We start from the raw sequence: 25,035 nt of genomic DNA on the forward strand, positions 1-25,035 counted from the left end.
AAAGGACTCCATATCCTACAACAGAAATACTTGCACATCTATATTTATTGCTGTCTATTCAAAATAGGTAGGAAATAGAATCAGCTTAAATGTCCATCAACTGATGGATAAGGAAAATGCAATACATATATGCATCAGAATTTATTCCTCTGTAAAGAAAAATTAAAATTATGAAAATTTCAGAAAAACAGATACAGCTGGAAAATATAGCAAGATAATTTAAACCCAGAAAGACCCTGCATGGCCTCTATGGGTTGGAGAGACATCTTAGCAATTAAGAGCACTGACTGCTCTTCTGAAGGACCAGGATTCAATTCCCACCACCCATAAGGGAGTTCACAACTAACTGTCTGTAATTCTAGTTCTAGGAGATCTGACGCGCTTGCACAGACAGACACGCAGGCTGTGATGGTTTGTATATCCTTGGACCAGGGAGTGGCACCATCTGGAGGTGTGGCCTTGTTGGAATAGGTGTGACCTGATTGGAATGGGTGTGTCACTGTGGCTGTGGGCATAAGATCCTCACCCTAGGTGCCTGGAAGTCAGTCTTCCACTAGCAGCCTTTGGATGAAGACAAAAAACTCTCAGCTCCTCCTGTGCCATGCCTGCCTGGATACTGCCATGCTCCCACCTTGATGATAATAGACTGAACCTCTGAACCTGTAAGCCAGCCCCAATTAAATGTTGTCTTTTATAAGACTTGCCTTGGTCATGGTGTCTGTTCACAGCAGTAAAACCCTAACTAAGACAGAGGCCAAACACAAATGTACATTTTTTCTAATATTTAAAAATAATAAAGTCAATTATGTGTGTATTCATGCAGACGCCCACAAGGCCAGAGGCACTGGATGCCCTTGGAGCTAGAGTTAAAGATGGCTATGGAACCGAACTCAGGCCCTCTACAAGAGAACCATTGCTCCAGCCCTAGCTTCAGGTTTTTAGATTTCTATATTTCACTTATAATGATTATAAAGGTCAAGAAGCCAGAAAGGGCTCACGAGAGGGGGAGGGAACAATGACTTAATTGGGAGAGGTGACAGTAGCACACAGGTGCTCTGAGGGAAGAGGGGAGGACACTGGAGGTAAAAGTTATGCAGGAGGTGGGAGGGTTTGAGGGAAGAGAAAGGAGTGGGGTGGGTTAGTCAAAACTAAGGATTTATAGCCCGGCAGTGGTGGTGCACACCTTTAATCTTGGCTCTCCAGAAGTAGAGTCAGCCAGAGCTCTATGAGTTCAAGGCTAGCTTGGTCTACAAAGCAAGTTCTAGGACAGCCAGGGATTCACAGAGAAAATCTGTCTTGAAAACAAAACAACAAAACTGAGGATTTATAAAAATGCCTCATGGAAGCCTACTACTGTGTCACAATATGATTTAAGGCTGGAGGAATGACACAATAATTAGGAGTACTTCTAGAAGACCAGAGTTCAGTTCCCAAGACCTGGGTCCAGCCCAGCACCACATCAGCAACTTACACCTCCTTATGACTCCAGTCCCAGCAAATCCAAAATCCATGCCCTCCTCTGGGCTCCCTGAGCACCCACACACACATGTATCACTCACACACACACACACACACACACACACACACACACACACACACACACACTCACTCACTCACTCACACACCTGCACTATAAACCTGGCCAAAATCCTTTAGCTGGGGTGGTCACAGAACCTAGGGAAAAAGACTACTACTGCTTTCTTGAATGGAAGTCATCAAACTGCCTTCTAAATACTTCTGTCTATACATATAGTGTTATTATCTCTCTCTCTTTTTTATATTTTCTTTATTTACATGTCAAATGTTATCTCCTTTCCTGCTTTCCCCTCTGAAAAACACCCTTCCTCCCATCCCATCCCCCCTCCTCCTGCTCACCAACCCACCCACCCCCGCTTCCTGGCCCTGGCATTCTCCTATACTGGGGCATACAGCCTTCATAGGACCAAAGGTCTCTCCTCCCATTGATGTCCGACTAGGCCATCCTCTGCTGCATATGCAGCTGGAGTCATGAGTCCCACCATGTGTACCCTTTGGTTAGTGGTTTAGTCCCAGGGAGCTCTCGGAGTACTGGTTAGTTCATATTGTTGTTCCTCCTATGGGGCTGCAACCCCTACAACTCCTTGAGTCCTTTCTCTGGCTCCTCCATTTGGGACCCTATGCTCTGTCCAATGGATGACTGTGAACATCCACCTCTGTATTTGTCAGGCACTGGCAGAGTCTCTCAGGAGACAGCTATATCAGGCTCCTGTCAGCAAGCACTTGTTGGCATCCACAATAGTGTCTGGGTTTGGTGATTGTAAATTGAGTCAGTCTCTAGATGGTCATTTCTTCGGTCTCTACTCCACACTTTTTCTCTGTAACTCCTTCCATGGGTGTTTTGTTCCCCCTTCTAAGAAGGATAGAAGTATCCACACTTTGGTCTTCCTTCTTCTTGAGTTTCACGTGGTTTGTGAATTGTATCTTGGTCTAATATCCACTTAACAGTGAGTGCATATCATCTGTGTTCTTTTGTGATTGGGTTACCTCACTCAGGATGACATCCTCCAGATCCATTCATTTGTCTAAGAATTTCATAAATTCATTGTTTTTTTAACAGCTGAGTAGTATTCCATTGTGTAAATGTACCACATTTTCTGTATCCATTTCTCTTGAGGGACATCTGGGCTGTTTTCAGCTTCTGGCTATTATAAATAAGGCTGCTATGAACATAGTGGAGCATGTGTCCTTATTACATGTTGGAGTATCTTCTGGGTATATGCCCAGGAGTGGTATAGCTGGGTCCTCAGGTAGTACTATGTCCAATTTTCTGAGGAACTGCCAAACTGATTTCCAGAGTGGTTTGTACTAGCTTGCAATCCCACCAACAATGGAGGAGTGTTCCTCTTTTTCTACATCCTCGCCAGCATCTGCTGTCACCTGAGTTTTTCATCTTAGTCATTCTGACTGGCAGTGTTACGATCTTGACATGATACCAACACAGAGCTGCACTGCTTTCAACCTTGTTTAGAGAAGCTTCTATCTGCAGTGGACAGTGGTTAATGTAGAGGCTCATGGCTATTCAAAGTGCTGACAACGCAAGTGACTGTGACACTAAATGGGACACTCTTTGAACCACCACCTCCTCCTCTTCCATTACCCCATCCCTACCTTCACTGCCTCCTTCACCTCCATCTCTATCACCACCTCCACCACCACCCCTACCTTCACCAACACCTCCTCCTCCACCTCTACCACCCCCACCTTTACTACCTCTTCTTCAATCACCCCACCCCCAGCCCACCCCCTCTTCCTCCTCCACCTCTACCCATACCTTCACCACCACTCACTACCACCTCATCTTCCACCACCACCACCACTACACCTCCACCACCTGCTCCTCGACCACCACCAGCACCAAGGCTTAGTGACCATCAGGAGGAGAAGGAAGACAGAGTCTAAGAGCTGGAGGACAGAAAGAGTAAGTGCTTCTTCAGAAAGGCCGCAGCCACCGCACCAGCCAACTCAGTCAGTGTGGTTACCTGCAGGAGATCAAGCCAGTAGAAATCCCAACACGGACAGTGAAAGTTCATGAGTCCCCATCCTAGCTGAAAAGCTACTGGCAGCTGATGGTTGCTAGGAGAAGAGTTTTGGGGTGTGGTCACCCACCATAGTACAAATACCAATTCTCCTCAAATTAACATGCAGGCTTAACACAATCCCTATTAAATGCCAAAACTTTATGGAAATAGAAATGTTTATTCTGAAATATGTGGGGGCTGGTGGGATGACAGGGTTCCAGGCTAGGAAGGGCTATATTAGTTAGACTCTGTTCCAAGGACACTAACTAAATGTATGTGGCCAGCTCCACAAGGGCTCATCATACTATTCTTTTACTTTCTTTGTAGTTTCTATAATAAAAATTATGAGGAAGGGGCTTGTTATGGAATAACAAGGTTTCAGAAGCAACAGCGTAAAGATAACTTTAAATATTGAATAAACGTCTTTCCCTGCCTGCCCCTGCACATTCTCTTTTTACCAGGATTGATCCTACAGTTGTTTCCCCTCTGGAAGGACTCTGCAAGTCGGACCTTTGGCCCATTTTCTGTGAGGACAGTATGCTGACTGCCTGCCAAGGCTACCAAGAGCTCTTTGGTTTGCAAACTTATAACCAGCCACTGACAAAAAGCATGACCAGATCATGTGGTGAAGACACAAAAGAGTTTCCCTGGCAACTGTTGCTGGAAGCCAAGACAATACTGAAAATAGGAGACTTTTTTCCTACTTGTACCCTGTCCAGTCCAAATACAGTGGGAACACACAAATGTAAGAAAAGGGTCTTTTTCCTTAAGTAGAACATTATCCTGATTAATATTTTTTTATCAAATGGTTTAAACTAAATTTAGGGTTTTTTCCCTTCTTGTACATTTTCTTGATGCTCAAATTTAATCTTTAACCAGAATATAGTCTGTCACTGAACCATGAAGTATTACAGTTACTTAATTATTTACTTTGGGGGCTGAGTGAGACAGAGTTTCTCTATATCCTGGCTCCCCTAGGATTCACTCAATAGACCAGGCTGGCCTTGAACTCACAAAGATCCATCTGCCTCTGCCTCCAGAGTGCTGAGATTAAAGGTGTCTGCCATCACACCCAACTTTTTTATTTTATTTTATTTTGCTTTTTTTTTTTTTTTTTTTTTTTTTTTTTTTTTGGGTTTTTGAGACAGGGTTTCTCTGTGTAGCCCTGGCTGTCCTGGAACTCACTTTGTAGACCAGGCCGGCCTTGAACTCAAAATCCGCCTGCCTCTGCCTCCTGAGTGCTGGGATTAAAGGACTGCGCCACCATGCCTGGCTTAATTATTTACTTTTAACAACAACAAAAAAAACCCCACATGAATATACCTGATGAGTTCAAAGAAAAGCACCCTTTCCCATCCAGCACCCAGAATTAATCACAGTTGACATCTGGGCACATCTGCTTTTATTCATATTAATGTTTTTTGAACTGTATGTGTAAAATATTAGTTTATTGTACTTTCATAAATAATAAATAGAACATTTATTTATATGAAACTGAAGTTTTCATTGATCCTTACACTCAAAGGTCATATATATGATAGTTTGTTATGTGTCTACATTGCATACACCCCAAGTTCCAGTAGTAACACTGCCATGTAGCTCACAGTACCTGAGCAAGGCTGGTATATCCTGGATAGGCCTATATTTGCCCATGACTTAGAGTTTCACCTTCAGAAGTTGTATAGAGGAGGCTGTCATCATTAGAAGTCATGGGTGGGTGTGCTGGTTACTTTTATATCAACTTGACATAAGCCAGGGACAGTGGAAAGAGGGGAACCTCAACTGAGAACATACCTCCTGACATAAGACTGGACTGCAGGCAAGCCTGTAGGGCATTCTTTAAAAGTTAGTTATTAATGTGGGAGGGCTGAGCCCATGGTGGCTGGGGCCACCTATGGTCTGACGGTCCTGAGTGCTGTAAGAAAGCAGATTAAGTAAGTCATAAGGAGCAAGCCAGTAAGCAGCACTCCTCCATGTTTCTGCCCTGTTTGAGTTGCTGTCCTGACTTCCCTCAATATTGACAGTGACATGGAAGCATAAGCCCTGTAAACCCTTTCCTCCCCAGGCTGCTTTTCGTCATGGGGTTTCAGCACAGCAATAGTAACCCTAATGCAAGGGCTAAAGGCACTTACCATTAAATCTGAGTGAAGAAAACAACAGAGTCTCCCAAGTTGTCCTCTGACTACCATATATGCAGCTGGAGCAAATGCCGCCCCCAACCAACCAAATAATAGATAAATGTAAATAGCAACAACAAACATGAAAAAGCTGAGAATACAGCTCAATGGTAGAACATCTGCCTGGCTCTGGGTACAATCCTTAGTCCTGAAAACACACACACACACACACACACACACACACACACACACACACACACACACACACACACAGAGAGAGAGGAACATGCACTCACAGGCACACGCGCACGCACACTCCAGTGTTTTCAGGCTGGTGATACAGCGCCATGGTACGCACTTACACAGTGCCACCTTTATACTATCATTTCTTCCTGGGTCTCCCTGGGTTTAGAATGAGTTTGAGCATGAGAGATGACAATGCCATCACTCATGGGCACACCACAGAGAACTGGCTCAAAGATAGGAGTGGAGACCTTGGCCTTCTCAGGTTGACAGCTGTTGTGCTTCAAGTTTGGAAGGTAAAGAGAACTAGAGACTGCCACTATGGCTGCAGAAAGCTCCAGTGGCATCAACTTGGCTGTCATCTCCCTCCGAGAGTGTAGAACACACACCTCTAGAAAACCAGCCTGCACCTGTGTTCTTGAGAGAGCACAGTCCACGAGCAGTGCATTCCTTCCAAGGCACAGAAGAACCTGCACGATCTCTTTCTACTCACTGGTCTCCCTCACGGCACCAATTAAATTAGAAAAGAGACTGTAAGCTATCTAAACTAGCATCTAATGCTACAGCACTAAAAAGACATTGAACCAATGGTATGTCTTGGTTTTACTTTGTTTTTGTTTTTGTTTTTTCATGAAATCCAAATCAGTCAGCAGCCTTGAAAACTCTTTCACACAGGTTTGGTTGTTTCTTTTGGAAATCTCAGGTTACAAGTGCTATTTTCTTTTTGTATGCCAGGTGTGTTCAGGAGCCTGTGGTGGCTAGGAGAGGGGATCAGATCATCCCTTGGAGCTGGATCCAAACCCAGTCCTCTACAAGAACAACCAGTGCTCTTAACCATCTACTGAAAGGTGTCTCTTCAGCACCTACATTCACAGGAGAGCCTTTATTAGAAGTGCTCTGAAAACAGCTATAACATATGAAGGGACCCATTATTACTGTGGTGATTTGAGTACGCTTGGCCCACAGAAGTGGCCCATTAGGAGGTGTGGCCTTGTTGAAAAAGGTGTAGCCTTGTTGGAGGTACTGTGTCACTGTATAAGAGGGCTACGAACACTCCTAGTGCTCAAGCTCCTCCCACTGTGGAAGACGGGCTCCCCCAGCTGCTTGCAGATGCTAGTCTCCTCCTGGGTGCCTTTGGATCAAGATGTAGAACTCTTGGCTCTTTCAATACCAGGTCTGCTTGCATGATGCCATGTTTCCCACCATGCTAATATTAGACTGAACCTATGAAATTATAAGCCAGCCCCAATTAAATATTTGCCTTATAAGAATTGCCTTGGTTATGTTATCTCTTAACAGCAATAAATCCCCAAGACAATTATATAGTTATTATCAAATAATATAGAAAATATTTTTATAGATAATAAGATTATTATTCTATTTGCTAAATTGACAGCAGAGTGAAGGGAAATGAGGATTGAACCTGGGAAGTCAATTAAAAGTCAGTGACAGGTACACACTTGTAATCTCTGCAATTGGAGAGTAGAGTTGGGTTAGGACTTCTAGGTCACCGTTGTGTTGAGAGACACTATTGCTGGGTAGACAAACAAATGTCTACTCATCCCAGTAAGGGAACCACCAAAGTCCAACTTGGTGAACCAGTGAGTTTTATTGGGGTTCCTGACAGGAGCAGAAATAACTCAAAGATAGCCCATCACCAAAGCTGTCAGCATGGATGACAGCTCACAACGGCTAGAAACCTGGAGCTCACTGCACAGCCCCTGGCCACTCCACAGGTCACAGAGTGTCTCTTGCAGTCAGCTGAGTGGTCTGAGCCTCTTCCAGGATGCTCTGGTGATCTCCGTCCCTTCCAGGTAGACTGGCTGGTATGAGTGTTTTTATACAGCCCTTACTGAACAGAGGACCAAACCACATTCAAAAGTGGAATAAATGGACACACAGCTCATCAGCAAAGTGCTTACCTAGCAACCCAAAACAAAGCTCTGGGATTGGTCTCAAGCATTGGCTTGATTGCCAGTGCCATAAGAAAACAAACACAATAAAGTGTGGGATCTACATATGGACACATAGGAATATGCACCGAATCCAACTTTTCTGTACTTCTGAAAGTCTTCATATTACAGTGTGGGAGGGATCACAGCAGGAATAATAAAGGTCGCCATATCTGCATCAATCTAGACTTCAGGGATTGACGAGAATGTGCTCCCATAGGACTGAGGCAGGTTGACAAGACGTGGCCTTTGCAGTAAAGCAGCCACCATTTATTTCCCTTGGCAAAATTAAGAAAATTGAAGGAAAGGGTAGAGGCAGGGCATGTGGCAAGACCATAGAAGTCATTTCCACTTGATGTCTGGCACTGGAGTGACAGGTAAGACAAAGTCAGCATTGCTACTGGCATGACCAAACCACTAACCATAAAATGACTCAAACTGACACATATTTTATGACTAAAGAACATGTTCCTGCCATGTCACTACATGATAATCGCAATTTTCTCCAAGCCCCTCCATGGTGGAGGAGCTCTGAATAAGAATGCTCCCATAGGCTCATAGATTTGAATGCTAAGGGACTGGCAGTCCTTATTAGAGAAGGTGCCCAGTAGATCTGGGTGTAAAACTCTCAGCTCCTTCTCCACCACTCTGCCTGCCTGCTGCCATGCTCCCTGTCATGATGACAGTGAGCTAAACCTCTGAACTGTAAGCCACATTAAATGTTTGCCTTTGTAAGAGTTGCCTTGGTCATGGTGTCTCTTCACAGCAATGGAACATTTAGACCTCCACCTCCACAGCCACAAAAACCCAGTGCAATATGATTCTCATTCTACATAGCTATCTTGCTGTAGCAGAAACAGAGCTTTCATTGATAACACCCCCATTTTATTTAGGTTAGCAACAGGCCAGCTTCCTCTGCTCCTAGAGCTAGCTATCTGACTAATGAGGACGATTCAGAAGCTGTCGTAGAAGCCTCTGGGAAGGCTCCTGTATGGGAACTGATTTAACTAAGAGGACCAGCCTCCCCCTTCCTCCTCTTACCTGAAAGACACAGTGGCCAGGGTTCCTACAGTCATTTTTGTGACTATGAAGCTATTGTAAAGATAAAAGCCATTTGCTAATGTCACCAAAGGAAAGTATAGGAGTAGCTTGGCTCCTTGTTAACTTTATACTAGAAAAGGCCTCTCATCCTCTGGAGGACATCTTTTGGAACAGAGAATAAATGCTAACATCATTTTTCCTAAGATTATCTTACTAGCTACTAAATGTAGTTTCTAATAGACCACCTAATCTAAAAAGGTTAAAAACTCATGCTCAATTGAAATTTATGTCTATACAGAGTTCATCAATTTGTATTAATAAGATGCTAGACCCAAGAACGCCAGAAAATGAGTCATCATAAACAGGAAGTGCCATCCAGAGGTCTGCTCAGTGTATTCAGATATTTTCCACACTGGTCCTTCTCTTTGGCCAACTGTGAGCACTGCTCTCACTTCCTGCTCTCTGTAAAATCAGTTCCACAAGTACTCATGCAACAAGCATCCAGTGGTCCTCCCCCACATCCTTGACTGTTGCAAGCATGTCAAATTCAAACATAATGTGGAGGCCTAGATTAGATCTTAGAATAGAGAAAATTCATTTAGGGAAATAAGGTCTGGACTCCAGGTAAGCAAGTTTACTAATTATACTAGAGCTTTATACCAACACTGATGCCTCCATTGTTAGAAATGCACCGTGGTTCTCAACTACAATTCATCTATAAATCTAAAGTTACTTTGAAGTTTGTAAAAAGCATGCTAAGGGCACAATAGATGGCTCGGGGAGCTAAGGTACCTGCCACCCTGAGTTAGATTCCCCAGGCCCTACATGGAGAATGAAACAAGAGACCCTACTCCCTCTAGTTGTCCTTGATTGCCATTCCCTATACACCAACACACACACACACACACACACACATACATATCACCCCCCCCCCACACACACACCACACACACATACATACCACACACACACGATGAACATAATTAAAAATTTTAACATGGTAAAAAATAAAACCAGGTATGATAGTACACACCTTCAATTCCAACATCCAGAAGGCCTATTTCTCAAAAAGAAATATACTAAATATGCTACCTTTTCTTCAAAAGAGGGCTTTAAATCAAAGGTACCAGTTTTTAAGTACCCAAGCTATAATGCTTCCTTCTTAATTTTAATTTTTTTCTACTGATGCATTCATTTGTGTGTGCTATATGTTGCATGTGGTGGCATGTGAATCTCATGATGTATGTGTGTGTGTGGGTGTATATGTAGTTGTGGACCTGGTTTTATCTGTCTACCTTGTGGGTTCTAGGGACTGAACTCAGATTCTCAGGCTGGGTTGTAAGTGCCCTTACCTGCTGAGCTATTTCTCCAGACCCTTTAAAAATAAACTTTAGGGTAAACTCAACATTTTAAGCTGTGTAAGATCTCTCACATTTACTCCCCCTTTGGGTAAGAGCACAAAAGCTAGGAAACACTGCCATGTAACACACTAGTGATGTCACAGAACTAAAGATCACAGTACACTGTCACCCCAGCCATAAGCACAAAGGCAAACAGTGTGGCCAGTGCCTCTGGGCAGAAATAAAGCTACAAGTCTCAACAAGCAAACCTTCCTGCTTCTACTAGAATCACACCACGCTTCCTAGTCAGCAGCCAAGCAACTGAGGCGTTTTGAAGGTTTTGTTGTTGTTGCTTGTTTGTCTGACATACTCTACCTAGATGGATCCCGAACTGAGAACTGTTCTGATATAAAACTGAAGTTCTTGGACTTCTGTAGTTCTGCAAGAGACCTCTACACAGAAAAATACTTTAAAGTAGGACAGTATATTTCAGTAAGATTTCCACTAATTCCTTAGTATTAATCCTTATAAACTAGGTTATACTTTGGTTAAGGAAAAAGTTCTAGGGCCAGAAAGATGGCTAAGCAGGTAAAGGTGTTTGCTGTTAAACACGTTACCCTGAATTCAATTCCAGGGATTCACATGGTAGGAGAGAACTTACTCCAGGCAAATTGAATCAATCCTCTCTCTCTCTCTCTCTCTCTCTCTCTCTCTCTCTCTCTCTCTCCCTCTCTCTCTCTCCCTCTCATACACACACACACACACACACACACACACACACACACACACACACACACACACACATAATTTAAAAACAAAATTATGGGGCAGGAGAGATGGCTCAGTGGTTAAGAGTACTGACTGCTCTTCCAGAGGTCCTGAGTTCAATTCCCAGCAACCACATGGTGGCTCACAACCATCTGTAATGGGATCTGATGCCCTCTTCTGGTGTGTCTGAAGACAGTGACAGTGTACTCACATACATGAAATAAATAAATCATAATGAAAAAAAATTTTTTGAGACAAGGCCTCACTATGCAGCCCTAGCTGGTCTGAAACATGCAATGAAGACCACCCTGGCCCCAAACTCATGAGAAATGTGCCTGCTTCCACCTCCCAAATGCTGGGACTAAAGGAGTGGCCCATCATTTGAGACCAGAATTTTTTATTCAGGTGGGTCAGCAGTAAAGAACACTAGACATGCTTGAGAGGACCTGGGTTTGATTCTCAGCACCCACAGGGTAGTTTACAACCCTCTGCAACTCCAGTTCCAGGAGATTCGATGCCCTTCTGACCTTTGCAGCCACTGTGCATGCATGCAAACTGTACTTGGACATACATGCATGCACACTGTACATGGACATACATAGATGCAGGCAAAACATCCAGACACAAAGTAAAATGAAAAATCTAATTAAAAATTCAAATAAAAATATTTTATTCTATTCTAAAACCCAGTGACATTTTACTTCTTTCTCATGCTCATCCCGGGTTCCAGAGTGATTTGGAACAACAACAGCCACCATAGCAGAAGGAAAGAGAATAACAAATTCATGGTTGAAGCTTTTACCACAAAGGACTACAGCACTATTCTTATGTACATTTTATTAACCAAGTGCAACTTACAAGTCAACTTAAAAGGGGAAAAGCAACTTTAATTCTACATTCTTGGGGGACAGACACCAAAATTATCTGATAGCATGATTATGGCCATACCTTAGAAAGAAGCCTCTAATTCTGATCAATAATATTTTCACTTCTGATCTCTATTTTCCATCTGTGAGAATGTACTCCTTCAGAAGAGGACCATGCATTTCCAAGTACTAACTATGGTCTCCAGGAACATGACTTCTTCACTAGTTAAGCCTGCCTCTTTCATCAGTCAGGAGTGAGAGAGCACAGAGACCTAGTGTAGCTGAGAGGAAGAGCTGAACCCTACCCTGGTAGGAACCCTCAAAATGTCAAAAAAAAAAAAAAAAATGCAAGGCAGGAGCAGCGAGGGCAGCAGGCATGGTGTCAGGGCTTGAAACCTCAGCCCTTGGCAGCACAAGGCAGGAGGATCAATCAAGTTCAAAGCCAGTCTGAAAAACAGATTTATTTCAAAAGCACTAGGGACATAAGAAGGCAAGACTTTAATAGGTAAGAAAAGCATGTTCAACCACAGGGAGGTAGAGAAATGAGGTGACCCTTCACCAAAATTCCTTTATCAAAGGCCTACTGTTAAACCACTGTGTACTAAGGCAAGTTTCAGCCAAACCACTTTATGCAAAGTTCAGAGTTTAGTTATGGCTAATAAAGTCAGCCAACATGCTTCTTTTTCTTGAGACAGGGTTTCGCTGTGTAGCCCTGGCTGTCCTAGAATTTACTCTATAGACCAGGCTGGCCTCAAACTCACAGAGATCTGCCTGCCTCCCCAGTGCAGGGATTAAAAGAATGAGCCACCACCACCTGGTGATTTTTTTTGTTTGTTTGTTTTTTGGTTTTTCGAGACAGGGTTTCTCTGTGCAGTCATGGCTGTCCTGGAACTCACTCTGTAGACCAGGTTGGCCTCGAACTCAGAAATCTACCTGCCTCTGCCTCCCAAGTGCTGGGATTAAAGGCGTTCGCCACCACTGCCCCGCTAATTTTTTTAAATGTATGTATGTCTGCATGTTTATCTGTGTGAGTGTATATTGCATGTTTGCTGGTGCCAGAAGAGGACACCAGATCCCCGAGCCCTATATATATCTTCTTAACATTCTTTAAGAAAGTAAAGAGCGGGCTGGTGAGATGGCTCAGTGGGTAAGAGCACCCGACTGCTCTTCCGAAGGTCCAGAGTTCAAATCCCAGCAACCACATGGTGGTTCACAACCATCTGTAACAAGATCTGACGTCCTCTTCTGGAGTGTCTGAAGACAGCTACAGTGTACTTACATATAATAAATAAGTAAATCTTTAAAAAAAAAAAAAAAAAAAAAAGAAAGTAAAGAGCTCTCAGCAATGTGGAGGCAGAGGCAGACAGATCTCTGAGTTCAAGGCCAGTCTGGTCTTCTAGGCCATGGATGAGAAACCTGTCTCCAAATAAATAAATAAATAAAAATAAATTTTAAAAAATCAAAGGAAAAAAAGAGGGAGAAAGAGAAAACAAAAGAAAATAAAGAGGCAGAGCGATGGCTCAGTGTGTAAAAGTGCTTTATGTGCAAGCCTGATGACCAAGCTCGATTGCCAGACTCACTTCGGAAGGGGAATCAGATCATGGAAATTACCCTCTTGACCTCTACACACATGCCTTGGGGCCAACATGTCTGCATCTCTCCCTTAACACACACACACACACACACAAACCTGCTAATAATAAATAATTAAAAAAAATTAAAATCAAATAAGTAAGCCAGATGTGGTAATATACTGCTGTAATCCCACCATTCTGGAGACAGAGGCAGGGAAATCACCACAAGTTCAAGGTGAGCTCAGACAACACAGCACGTTCCAGGCCAGCCAGGGCTCCATAGCAAGACAGACAGACAGACTGACAGAGACAGTGACAGAGAGACAGAGACAGAGATGGCAGGTAGTATTCTGGGGATGCATTTTTATGATAAAGTTGCTTCTCCACATCCAAGGCTCAAAGTATTCAAAGCAAGGGTTGGCAAAATAGCTCAGTGGGTAAAGGAGTTTGTCACCAAGACTGATGGCATGAATTGGATCCCTGAGGCAAACATTCACACATGATGGAAGGAAAAGAAAGATGAAAGAATAAAGTTATCCTCTGACTGTTACATGTGCTCTGGGACACACACACACACACAGACACATACATACACATACTTTTGGTTAAACAAATAAAAATGTGGAGATGGCCCAGCAGTTAAGAGCATGTACCCTCTTGTAGAGGACCTGAGATCAGGTCCCAGCACCCATGTCAGGGGACCCACAACTGCCTGTAACTCCAGTTCTAGAGAATCTGACGCCCTCTTCTGGACCCACTGGGAATCTGCATTCACCTGGGCTTTCCTTATACACAGTACGCTCACAGAAATAATCTAAAATGAACTACTTTAAAATACAATTCTTTTTAAAATTTAAATAGATTCCCGAGCTTATGATGGGGATACAGTTCAGAGGCAGAGCATTTGGTTACCATGTTCACGGCTCTGGGTTCCATCCCCAGCACCACATCAAACAAATGTGGCACCGGACACACACACACAGGCAGACAGGCAGACACACACATCCCTCCAGAGAGGTTTATCGCCAGGCTGCTCAAAGTTCTAATGCATCCTGTTTAAATTTCATACAAAGCTGAAATACTTTCAGTGATCCTCTCTGGCCGAAGGATTGAGAAAGGATGGAGACTGTTCCCATGAGCAGCTACACACTACAAACTGTAAACCCCAGAAAGAATTCCTGTTGGGGGCAGAGAAATCCACACAGTGTCAAAGTAGAAGCAAACCAGGTCTCCCAGATGCATTGTTTCATTACTATCTCATTGCTTTTCTTCCTTCACGGCTTAGTCATTCAATAAACACATTGCCAGAGTATATGAAGGAGTCCTGAGAAATGAAGAATGAGAATTAGTTTTGGGGCCTGCAGAATGGCTCAGTGGGTAAAGGCACTTGGCTGCCAAGAGACCTGGCTGAGTCCAATCCTGGTGACCCACATAGGAGAAAGGGAAGAAAAGACTCCTGGCAAGGTGTCCTCTGACCTTCATACTCCCAGTGGCAAGCACAGTGAGTCTCTCTCTCTCACATATACATACACACTACATATATACACACACAATACACACACATAAAACACATACACACACACAATACATGCATCTACACACACAAACACAGACACAATTTAAAAATAAAAAAGAAGCCAAGCAAAGTGGCTCATATCTTTAATCCCAGCACTGAGAAGCAAGTGGATCTGTGAGTTCAAAACCAGTCAGGCCTACAAAGTGAGTCTCTGTCTTAGGAAAAAAAAAGTCATTTTCATTCTTCATAGTTTTGATAAAAGACAACAAAACTCTACAAAACACAAGGCTAGATGTGCTATAGCACTTGTCCAGCAAAAGCAATGTATTGGGATTTGACCCTCAATACTAGAAAGAAACACACACACACAGACAGAGAGAGAGAGAAGAGAGAGACAGACATGAGAGAGGAGAGAGAGAGAGAGAGAGAGAGAGAACACAATACAACACTCAATCAAGAACACAGAAAAAGCCGGCCAGACACGGTGGCACAGACTCAGCATTCAGGAGGCAGAGGCAGGTGGATCTTTTCGGGTTCAAGGTCAGCCTGGTCTACAGTGAGACCCGGTCTCAATTAAAAAAAAAAAAAAAGACAGAAAATAGGATAAGCTATTCTAATATTAGTTGACAACCCCCACTCAAGGGAACAATAGCATATTGCTTTGCCAAATGGCTGCAAGTAAGCAAACAAAAAAGGCCTCTTCTGGTTTAATGACAGGTTAGCAGTACCCAAACCCCAATGACTCCTCCCTTCCCTTTCTTATAGGCTCCTACTGCAACACCTCCACCACTCCAACCTCCGCGTTTCTCTGGCAGCCGCATACTAGCTCCTTCACAAACAAAGCCCGGACGGCTATCAAGGTCAGCCCCAAAGACAGAGAGCAGAAATTGGAAACAGATCTTCTGTATGGAAAAGGGCAGGGCAGCACTCCCTAATATCAACTCCCCTTCCAGTCCACCCGCACTCCTTATCACGAACCTAGTGTCAGCCGCTCTGGGGGGTTCCGAGCCTCCTTTTCCCTCTCCATCCAGTTTCCTTTTTCTTCCTGCGCCCCCAATGACCTTCAAGCCCCTGAAACAGGTGCTCCCCAAGGGAAAGGGGTTGGATGCAGTGGCCAGGGACAGGTGAGCGGAGTTCCCTGTACACGCAGGGGACTGGAAACTCTATAATCGAGCGGCAGTCTGGGGCAAAGGGTCTGGACACCTAGGAGCAAAGGGGTTTACGCGGCAGTTTCGGGAGCTCCACTCGCGTGAACACAGGGCCTCTAGCGGTGGGCTGTCGGTGGGGAAGGTTTAAGGGAAAACCGGTCCATGGGGTGGGGATGTCACAATGGGGTCTTCCCGGAAACCGCAGTGGGTTGTCGAGCTACAGACATAGCAGGGTCCCTCCAGAAGGCCGCCTGTCCCTGGGCAAACGTTCTTCTCAGAGCCGTTTGAAACAATCCTCCGCAAGGAAGCCATATCAGACCACGCCCTGCCGCCCGAGGCGTAGCCGCCCCAAGGCGCATCCCGGGCCACCCTCGGCTGTCTCGACGCGGCATACCTGACGGAGGCCGCCCCACTGCCAAAGGTGCCAGCGAAGCGCGCGGGGGACAGCCCCAGCTGCTGGGGGTCGAACGAGTCCATGGAGGCTGGCGGCGTAGGACCTGGGGGCCGCGGAGGGTCGCTGGGGCCGGCACCGCTGCGGGCCAGCGGCAGGGCGGAGCGAGGGTGCGCCAAGGGGGCGGGGTCGGCGCGCGCGGGCACGCGGGGGCGGGGCGGGAGCGCGCGCAGCGGGGGCGTCAGTGTGAGTCCGGCCCAGCGCCGCACCGTGCTGCGGAGGAGCCAGACGGACTTGGGGTGCGGGCCGCCAGGCGCAGGCTCCGGGACACCACACCTCCGGGCCCTAAGGTCTCTCAGTGCGGTGAGGGTTCTGCGGGAGCTACAGCCACGCTCGCGGACGCGCCCGGGGCGGGGTCTCGCTCCCGCGAGGGCCGGGCTAGGCTTCTTCTGGTCTGTATTTGGCTTTATCTCTAGGTGTCCTGGACCGCTGCCTGGCTACAGTTATCTGTTTCACATCAGTTGCCTATCCATCCTTGGAACGTTCGGCCCCTTAGCGATGCGGCCTGTTGAGAGCACTGGCATCAGTGTGCTCACAGTATCCCAGGAGACGCCTGCCTTTGCAGTTCAGAGTCTGGATAGAATTGTTTCCAGCTGTGGGTCGGTGGGCCAGAAAAAATCTCAGAGCCCAAGTTCCTTCCTGCATAAAGTGGAGAGTTGCTTACTATATACAAGGTCTACTTTAGCATCACATATCGACCTTGTCAAGATGTCCTACGTGTCCTAAATTCATCTTTTCATGGTAAATTATAACACCACAAGACTAGTTTCCCTGCTACAATGATCAGCCTTTGAATTATTTATAAATAGTACTGGCTGAAAAAAATCCTTCTTCCACTCATAAAGATTTTAACAATCCCCAAGGTATCTCTTGCAGGTTTGAAAAAGAGAAGGAACTAAAATGCTTATTTTTATACTTAAAGGAAAATAAAATTTTGCCTTCAGACCCAACTCGTGAATGTGTAACCATTGTTTAGAGGTAACCAACACAGTATCTGAAAATCAGCCAATCAGAGACAGCCTCTCTTCAGGGGCTTCCAAATCAGCCAGTTATCAACAGCTTCTGAAACCCAGCTAATCATTGACAGCAGCCCAATCAGCAGCGCAATGACCAGGCTTCCGAATGAAAGAGCCTTTCTTAGCTGCTTTGTTCTGTAGACCACTGTTAACAGCCAGGAGACTGTAAATTGCTAAACAGTCAATTTATTGAAACACCTCGAGCTTTTACGCACCCAGTCATTATATACATCTCCAGCTCTGTTAATCAGCTTTGAGAATACATCTTTTCTCTACAAGCAAATGTGATATTCACCTTCTTCCTTCCTCCTCCATTTGGTATGTTTTATGTAGCCTAGGCTGACCTTGAACCCCTGAACTTGAACCCTTGAACTCTTGCTTCAACCTCCTAAATTCTGAGATTACAGGCCTGCATCATCATGTCCAGATGGAAGGCTACTACAATTTGTAGCACAGAACAAAATTGTGTGCCTTTGGTTGCTTGGCCAATGTCGTGGTATGCAGATATCACATCTTTTGTATTCATTTATCAGTTAATGAATATAGAAGCTTTTTTCCACACTTTCTGTGCCTTAGCTTAATGCCAATATGACCAAATACCGAAAGTTTTTGTGTAGACATGTTTTTAATTCTCCTGTATATGTAGTATACTCCTAGAAGTGTACTGCTTGATTATACTGAAAGTCTGTGTTTAATAATTTGAGGCATCTTTTTGTTTTCCAAAAAAGCTGCACCATTTATATTCACATTACCTAGGTGAGAGAGTCCCAATTGTTCCACGCGTTTCCAAACATTTAATATCTATCTTTGGATCGTAGTCATCTTACTGGATATGAGGCTGTAGTTTCCTTATGGTCATTTTTTCATGTGCTATTGGAGAGAAATAGTGTAAATGAGAATTCCTGGAAAAAAAAAAGCTGTGTCTGCAAAACTGATTGAAAACTGATCTTATTGGCCAGGTGTAACAAGTTCATGTTCCCAGGCTTAGGAACACACACGCACCCCACTTCTCTCCAAATGTCTTCTTAATTGTCTCTTAACTGAATATAGAATATAGAAATCGCTGTTATCTGAACCAAGGTGCATAAGTTGGAAAAACACATAACCAGTTGTCTGTTATGCCCTAATTAACTACACGCAGCTGACCCACTCCTTTGTCCTCTTACCACTCTGAGCTCCAGACCTAACGTCTAGGAAAATGAATTAAGAACCTTGAAGCCAGGTGCCCTGGATACAGCCCAGTCTCCAAGGGGTACTCCCTTACTTAACCCGTAATGTCAGAGTACAACTGGATAACACTGCAGCCCCACTCAGCTCCCCCCTCAATTTATGTTCCCATTTTTGAAAAACATTGTACGGTCTCCCTTCAGGACAAAGTTTACATCCTGAGCTGGCCACTTCTCTGGGCACTCAGAGAATAAAGCTTTCATGTTTAAGCTTCTGTCTCTGAAGTGAGTTTTCGCAGCTTCTACCCCGAACCCAACATAAGAAGAAGTAACCAGATGTGCCACTGTTTACTGAATTGTGGTCTGCAGCCAATGAGCAGCTAGATAGGGGTGTGGAAAGAGCATGGTTGAAAGAAAAACTGAAGAGAAAGGCATCTGGAGAAGTATTTGGATAGCTCTCTCCAAATGCACAAAAAAATTGAAGATAATTATATCTCATGAATTTTTTTGTTTTGTTTTGTTTTTTGAGACACAGTTTCTCTGTAAAGCCCTGGCTGTCCTGGAACTCACTTTGTAAGACCAGGCTGGCCTCGAAATCAGAAATCCACCTGCCTCTGCCTCCTGAGTGCTGGGATTAAAGGCGTGTGCCACCATGTCCGGCGTGATTTTTTTTTTTTTTCATTGAGACAGGTTTCTCTGTGTAGCCCTGACTGTCCTGGAACTTGCTCTGTAGATTAGGCTGGCCTGGAATTCAGAGATCCACCAGCCTCTACCTCCCAAGTGCTGGGATTAAAATAGGACACCACACCCCAACAATTGTGTCCCATGTAAATGCTCATCAAAAGGTAACTTCAGCTAAGGAGTTCAATAGTTAAGTAGCTAGGATGACCCATTCTGTGACAGCCAGCCTCTTTCCCCAGCCATTCCTGTCATTGCCCAACTCCCCGAATCCCAAACATCAGTTCAAATTCCCAGAAACGAGCTCACTCTGGACTACAGGAGGATTCCTAGGAGATAAAAGGCAGGAGTCCTCTAGAACTTCTGAAACCAGATCCCATCTGCCGGAAGGAGTCATTTTCCTTACCGCTGGCAGAAGGGACTTACGGCTCCATTGGCATATGCCTGTAATTGATATCGAAGTACATGTTGCCTCCAGGCTCCTTCAGCTTCCCAAGTACCTATTATATATTTCATAGTTCACACTAGCACATTAGCATCGTAGGCGTTCTCATCTGCCCAGGCTTCCTTCCTCCCAGATACCCATTTGTTCTCTTTATAATGACAAGGTTTCCCCACTGCCCCTACTATTCTACATTTTCTCTGTTCACTATTCCCTGCTATTCTTCATTCTCCCACAGATAACCCTGGTCATGCCCAGTCTTTTGGTCATATTCAGTCTACTTTTCCTCTCTGCTTTGGACTCTTCCAGATGCCTCTGACTGTTCTCTCACATCTACAATTAAAACTTTAACAATATCATGGAGTGGTCATATCAGCAATTTCTTTACAGTGTTATGGGAGAGATGGAAGTTATGTATGAGCTCAACAATACGGATTTGCTCTCACCAAGGCTGGCCTTCTGCAGTTGCTGCTGAGTGTCAAATCTGCCAGCAGCAAAGACTAACACTTAGCCTCTGATAAGGAACTGTTCCCCTGGGTGACCAGCCAGTGACCTACTCGGTCAGTCAACTTTGGATAACTTTCCTTTATGGGAAGTCAATGCTTTTGCCTTAGTGGAATAGATACTTATTCTAGTTGTGAATTTGCTGTTCCTGCATGTAATGCTTCTGCTAGAACACCATCATCCACATACTTATAGAATGCCTTATCCACAGCCATGGTATTCCACACAGCACTGCTGACCATGGAACTCACTTCACGGCCAGAGATATGGGACAGTGGGCTCTATGCTCATGGAATCCATTCATCTTATCATGTTCCCCACCATCCTGAAACGGCTGACTTGATAGAATGGTGTAAAGGCCTTTTGAAGACACAGTTACACTAGCAATTAGGGCAACCTTTTGAAGACATGATTACAGTGCTAATTAGCTGTCAGTATCCCTGAGTGCCTGGGCAGAGTTCTTTAGAAAGCAGTATATACTTTGAATCAACATCCAATATATAGTGAGGTTTCTTTTATAGCCAGCATTCACAGGCTCAGGAAGAGGGGGGGATGGAGGAGGGGAGGGGGAGAGGGGAGGGAGAGGAGAGGGAGGGGAAAAGGGAGAGAGGAGGGGAGGGGAGAGGGAGAGGAGAGGGAGAGAGAGGAATGGTCTTCTTACCCCTAGTAACTCATTAGGGAATTTTCTGCTTCCTGTTTCCTCAACCTTCAGTTCTACTGGCCTAGAAGTTCTGGTTCCAGCGGAGTGGTCCTGCCTGGAGACAAGCAAACATTCCACTGATCTGGAAGCTCAGACTTCCCCCTAGACACTTTAGGTTTCTGATACCCTTAAGCCAAAAAACTAAGAAAGGAATAACAGTGTTAGGGTGGGTGACTGATCCAAACTACCAAGGGGAAATTGGATTGCTTCTTCACAGTGGAGGTAAGGAAGATTATAGTGCAGGAGGTCCTTTAGGGTGTCTCGTGGTGTTACCATGTCCTATAGTTAAAGTCAGTTGGAAACTAGAATAACCCAATCCAGGCAGGATGACAAAGGGTCAGAACACTCCAGGGGTAAAGATATGCGTCACTCTTTCAGGTAAAGACCTGGAACCTGCTAAGGTTTTTCCTGAGGGTAGAAGAAATACAGAATAAATAGTAGAAGAAGGTAGCTATAAATATCAACGGAGGTCACATGACCAGTTGCAAAACCAAGGATTGTAATTGACACAAGAATTTCTATAACATTCCATTAAGAAAATATTTGTGTATATATACATATATATCAAGCAGATATTTGTGTTTTCTTTCCTCTATTATCATGTAATATATCAATTGAGATATAGTGAAGGTTATGTTGGAAATCTATATTATTATATATATAATTATATTTAGAAGACTAAGTATTTCTCAAGGTACTTTGTAACCTATTTGAAAATTAATGATGTTTGTGGTTATATGTAGGATAGTTATATCAGTGTTACATAGAATTACAAACTGGTTATTGTTCTCATTTGGAAATTAAGCACAACATAACAAGGTGTGATTGTATTCTTGTTGACAAGGGATAGACTTCTGGTGGCTAATCTTTATTGTCAACTTGACTATACATCTGGAACCAACTAAAACACAAGCTGCTGGAAACTCATGAGGAATTTTCCTTAATCAGATTATATGAATCAGGAAGACCCACTTAAATCTGAACCAATGCAGGGACAAAAAAAAATGGCGCAGAGACTGAAGGAAAGGCTAATCAGAGACTGTCCCATCTAGGGATCCATCCCATGCACAGACACCAAACCACCATTGCTGATGCCAAGATGTGCTTGAAGACAGCAGTCCTGATATGGCTGTCCTCTGAGAAGCTCTGCCAGCACCTGACTAAGACTGATGCAGATACTCACAGCCAACCACTGAACTGAGCCCCGGGACCCCAGTGGAAGAGTTAGGGAGACTGAAGGAGCTGAAGGGGATTGCAACCCCATAGGAAGAACAACAATATCAACTAACCAGACCACCCAGAGCTCCCAGGGACTAAACCACCAACCAAAGAGTATACATGGCAGGTCCATGGTTCTGGCCACATATGTAGCAGAGGATGGCCTTAACTGGCATCAGTGGGAGGGGAGATGCTTGGCCCTGTGGAGGCGTGATGCCCTAGAGAAGGAGGTGTTAGGGGGGTGAGGCAGGAGTGGGTGGGTGGGTAGGAAGCACTATCTTAGAGGCAAAGGGGTGGGGGATAGGGTGAGGGGTTCATGCAGGGAAGACCAGGAAAGGGGACAACATTTGAAATGTATATTTAAAAAAAGAAGAAGAAGAAACCACAAGACTCTGCCAATTGGCCAGAGTTCACAGAAGTAACAAGAAGCCACTAGAAAATCATGAGAGGTTTTTTGGCAAGTTACCCTCTGTGAAGCCACGGCAAGTGAAGATTAGGGCAAGGCAAACCAATACCAGAGCCTCTTCCTGACATCTGTGAGGTCATATTTATATACTTTCTAAACATTACACATCCTCTCACGTGTCTGCTTCAGCAAAACATTCTTTCACCTGTCTGCCCCAGCAAATCAACATATGACTTAACTGAGTTTCCAAGGAAACCAGAAATTTCCACTTCAACGTTGCCTCTGTTCATTCTCTCACTTCTGTCTCTTGAGAGAAACTTGACTAATATACCTGACTTCTGTTAACTTCTGACAGTTCTACTTTTTATTATGTTTATTAGTTTTATTTCTTTAGATAGTCTGACCTCCAACTTGCAGGAATCCTTTTGCTTCAGCCTCTCAAATGATAGGATTACGGGTGTGAGCCACCACATCCAGACTTGTAATGGCTCTTATTAAAATATCAGCCGAGCGTGGTGGCGCACACCTTTAATACCAGCACTCGGGAGGCAGAGGCAGGCGGATTTTTGAGTTCAAGGCCAGCCTGGTCTACAAAGTGAGTTCCAGGACAGCCAGGGCTATACAGAGAAACCCTGTCTCAATATATATATATATATGTTTATGTATATAGCCAAGTATACTTTAGTAGCAAACAGGAACAGGGCTACAGGCAACCAACACTAAAAACATATGATTGGGGCTGGGAGAGAAAGGACCCAGATTGGATTCCCAGAACCCATAAGGCAGGGCTAAACCCTCTGTAGCTCCAGCTCCAGGGCATCCAATGCCCTTTTCTGCCCTCCACAACTGCGCACATGTGGTGTACAGATATACATAGCAAAACACCATACACATAAAATGAAATTTAAGACATTACATTTATGGGGATAGATAGTTGAGTGGCTAAGAGCATTGGATACAGCTAGAGAGCCTGCATGGACCTGAGCTAGGCCCTCTGCACATGAAACAGTTGTGTAGCTTAGTCTTCATGTGGGACTCCTAACAGTGGGAGCAGGGGCTGTCTCTGACTCCACTGCCTGCCTTCAAGACTCTTTCCTTCTACTGGGCTGCCTCAATAGAAGATGGACCTAGCTTAGTGCCTTAGTCCATAAGTTCTGATGTGCCAAGGCTGGTTAAAATTCATGGAGGTCTCCCCTTTTCTGAAGAGAAAGGGGGGAGGAGTTGGAGTTGGGGCACAGAAAGGACTGGGAAGAGAGGAGGGAAGAAAAACTGCAGTTGGGATGCAAAGTTAATTAGCTAATGAATTAATAAACAAATAAAGAGCATGGTTACTTTTTCAGAGGAGTGGAGTTCAATTCCCAGCAACCACATGGTAGTTTACAACCCTCTGCAATTCCAGTTCCAGGAAATCCAACATCTTCTTCTGGTCTCCACAGGCACTAGGCCTGTAATTAGTATACAGACCTCCATGCAACCCAAGTACTAATACATATAAGATAAAGAAATGTTTAAATCACATTTTTTATTAAAAATCTAAGAGTCTGCTTGTTAGTGTTCAACTCTATTTCACAGTTTTATACAATCCTGGGTTCCGTGATGATAGAATAATTCTGCCCATGCTCTATATTCATCCTTCTGCATTAATGAACATAATCAAGATAATCCCCCATAAGCAAACCCAGAGGTCCATCTCCCAGATGATTTTAGATTCTGTCATATTGACAATTAACACAACCGTCAGAGCTGCTTAGTAATCTTTTTTTTTTTTTGCCAGTTTCTTTTTTTTTTATTAGATATTTCTTTATTTACATTTCAAATGTTATCCCCTTTCCTAGTTTCCCCTCCAAAAATCCCCTATCCCCTCCTCCCCCTGCTCCCCAACCCACCCACTCCCATTTCTGGTCCTGGCATTCCCCTATACTGGGGCATAGAACCTTCACAGGACCAAGGGCCTCTCCTCGCATTGATGGCCGACTAGGCCATCCTCTGCTACATATGCAGCTAGAGCCATGGGTTCCTCCATGTGGTATAGTTCCAAGGAGCTCTGCGGGTACTGGTTAGTTCCTATTGATGTTCCTCCTATGGGGCTTCCGAGCCCTTCAGAGAGCTTGCTTAGTAATCTTAATAACCCTATTTTTTGGGGTCAAATACATTCAAGAACATACTTTGGAACTAGAGGCAGGAGGAAAACAGCCTAGACTGGTTTCAAGTTCATGCAGTTAGGCAAACTATGTCCCCAGACTGAACTTTTAGGGAAAATTACCTAAAATCATGTCTATGCATGACTGGGCATATATAAGATTACAATCAAATGCATCATGAGAAAGGACAT

General features: G+C 44.3%; 1 protein-coding gene across 5 annotated transcripts in view; it reads right to left on the minus strand.

Annotated features, from left to right (window-relative positions):
* The window catches only part of 4930402H24Rik (RIKEN cDNA 4930402H24 gene), a 134,446-nt gene extending 117,248 nt beyond the window's left edge, over positions 1-17,198 (minus strand). For 3 of the 5 annotated variants that reach the window (XR_001782167.2, XM_011239474.3, XM_011239473.3), the window contains exon 1: positions 16,517-17,198. Coding sequence is in view for 2 of the 5 variants with exons in the window: in XM_011239473.3 (XP_011237775.1) it covers positions 16,517-16,599 (83 nt within the window). In the remaining 3 variants the exon portion in view is untranslated. Of the gene's footprint in view, positions 1-15,952; positions 16,241-16,516 lie in introns of those variants that run through there. The other 2 variants (NM_029432.2, NM_001311147.1) reach the window with 2 other exon arrangements.
* Positions 17,199-25,035: the final 7,837 nt, after the last annotated feature.

Source organism: Mus musculus, chromosome 2, assembly GCF_000001635.26.
Source record: "Mus musculus strain C57BL/6J chromosome 2, GRCm38.p6 C57BL/6J".
In the NCBI taxonomy this organism is placed as follows: domain Eukaryota; kingdom Metazoa; phylum Chordata; class Mammalia; order Rodentia; family Muridae; genus Mus; species Mus musculus.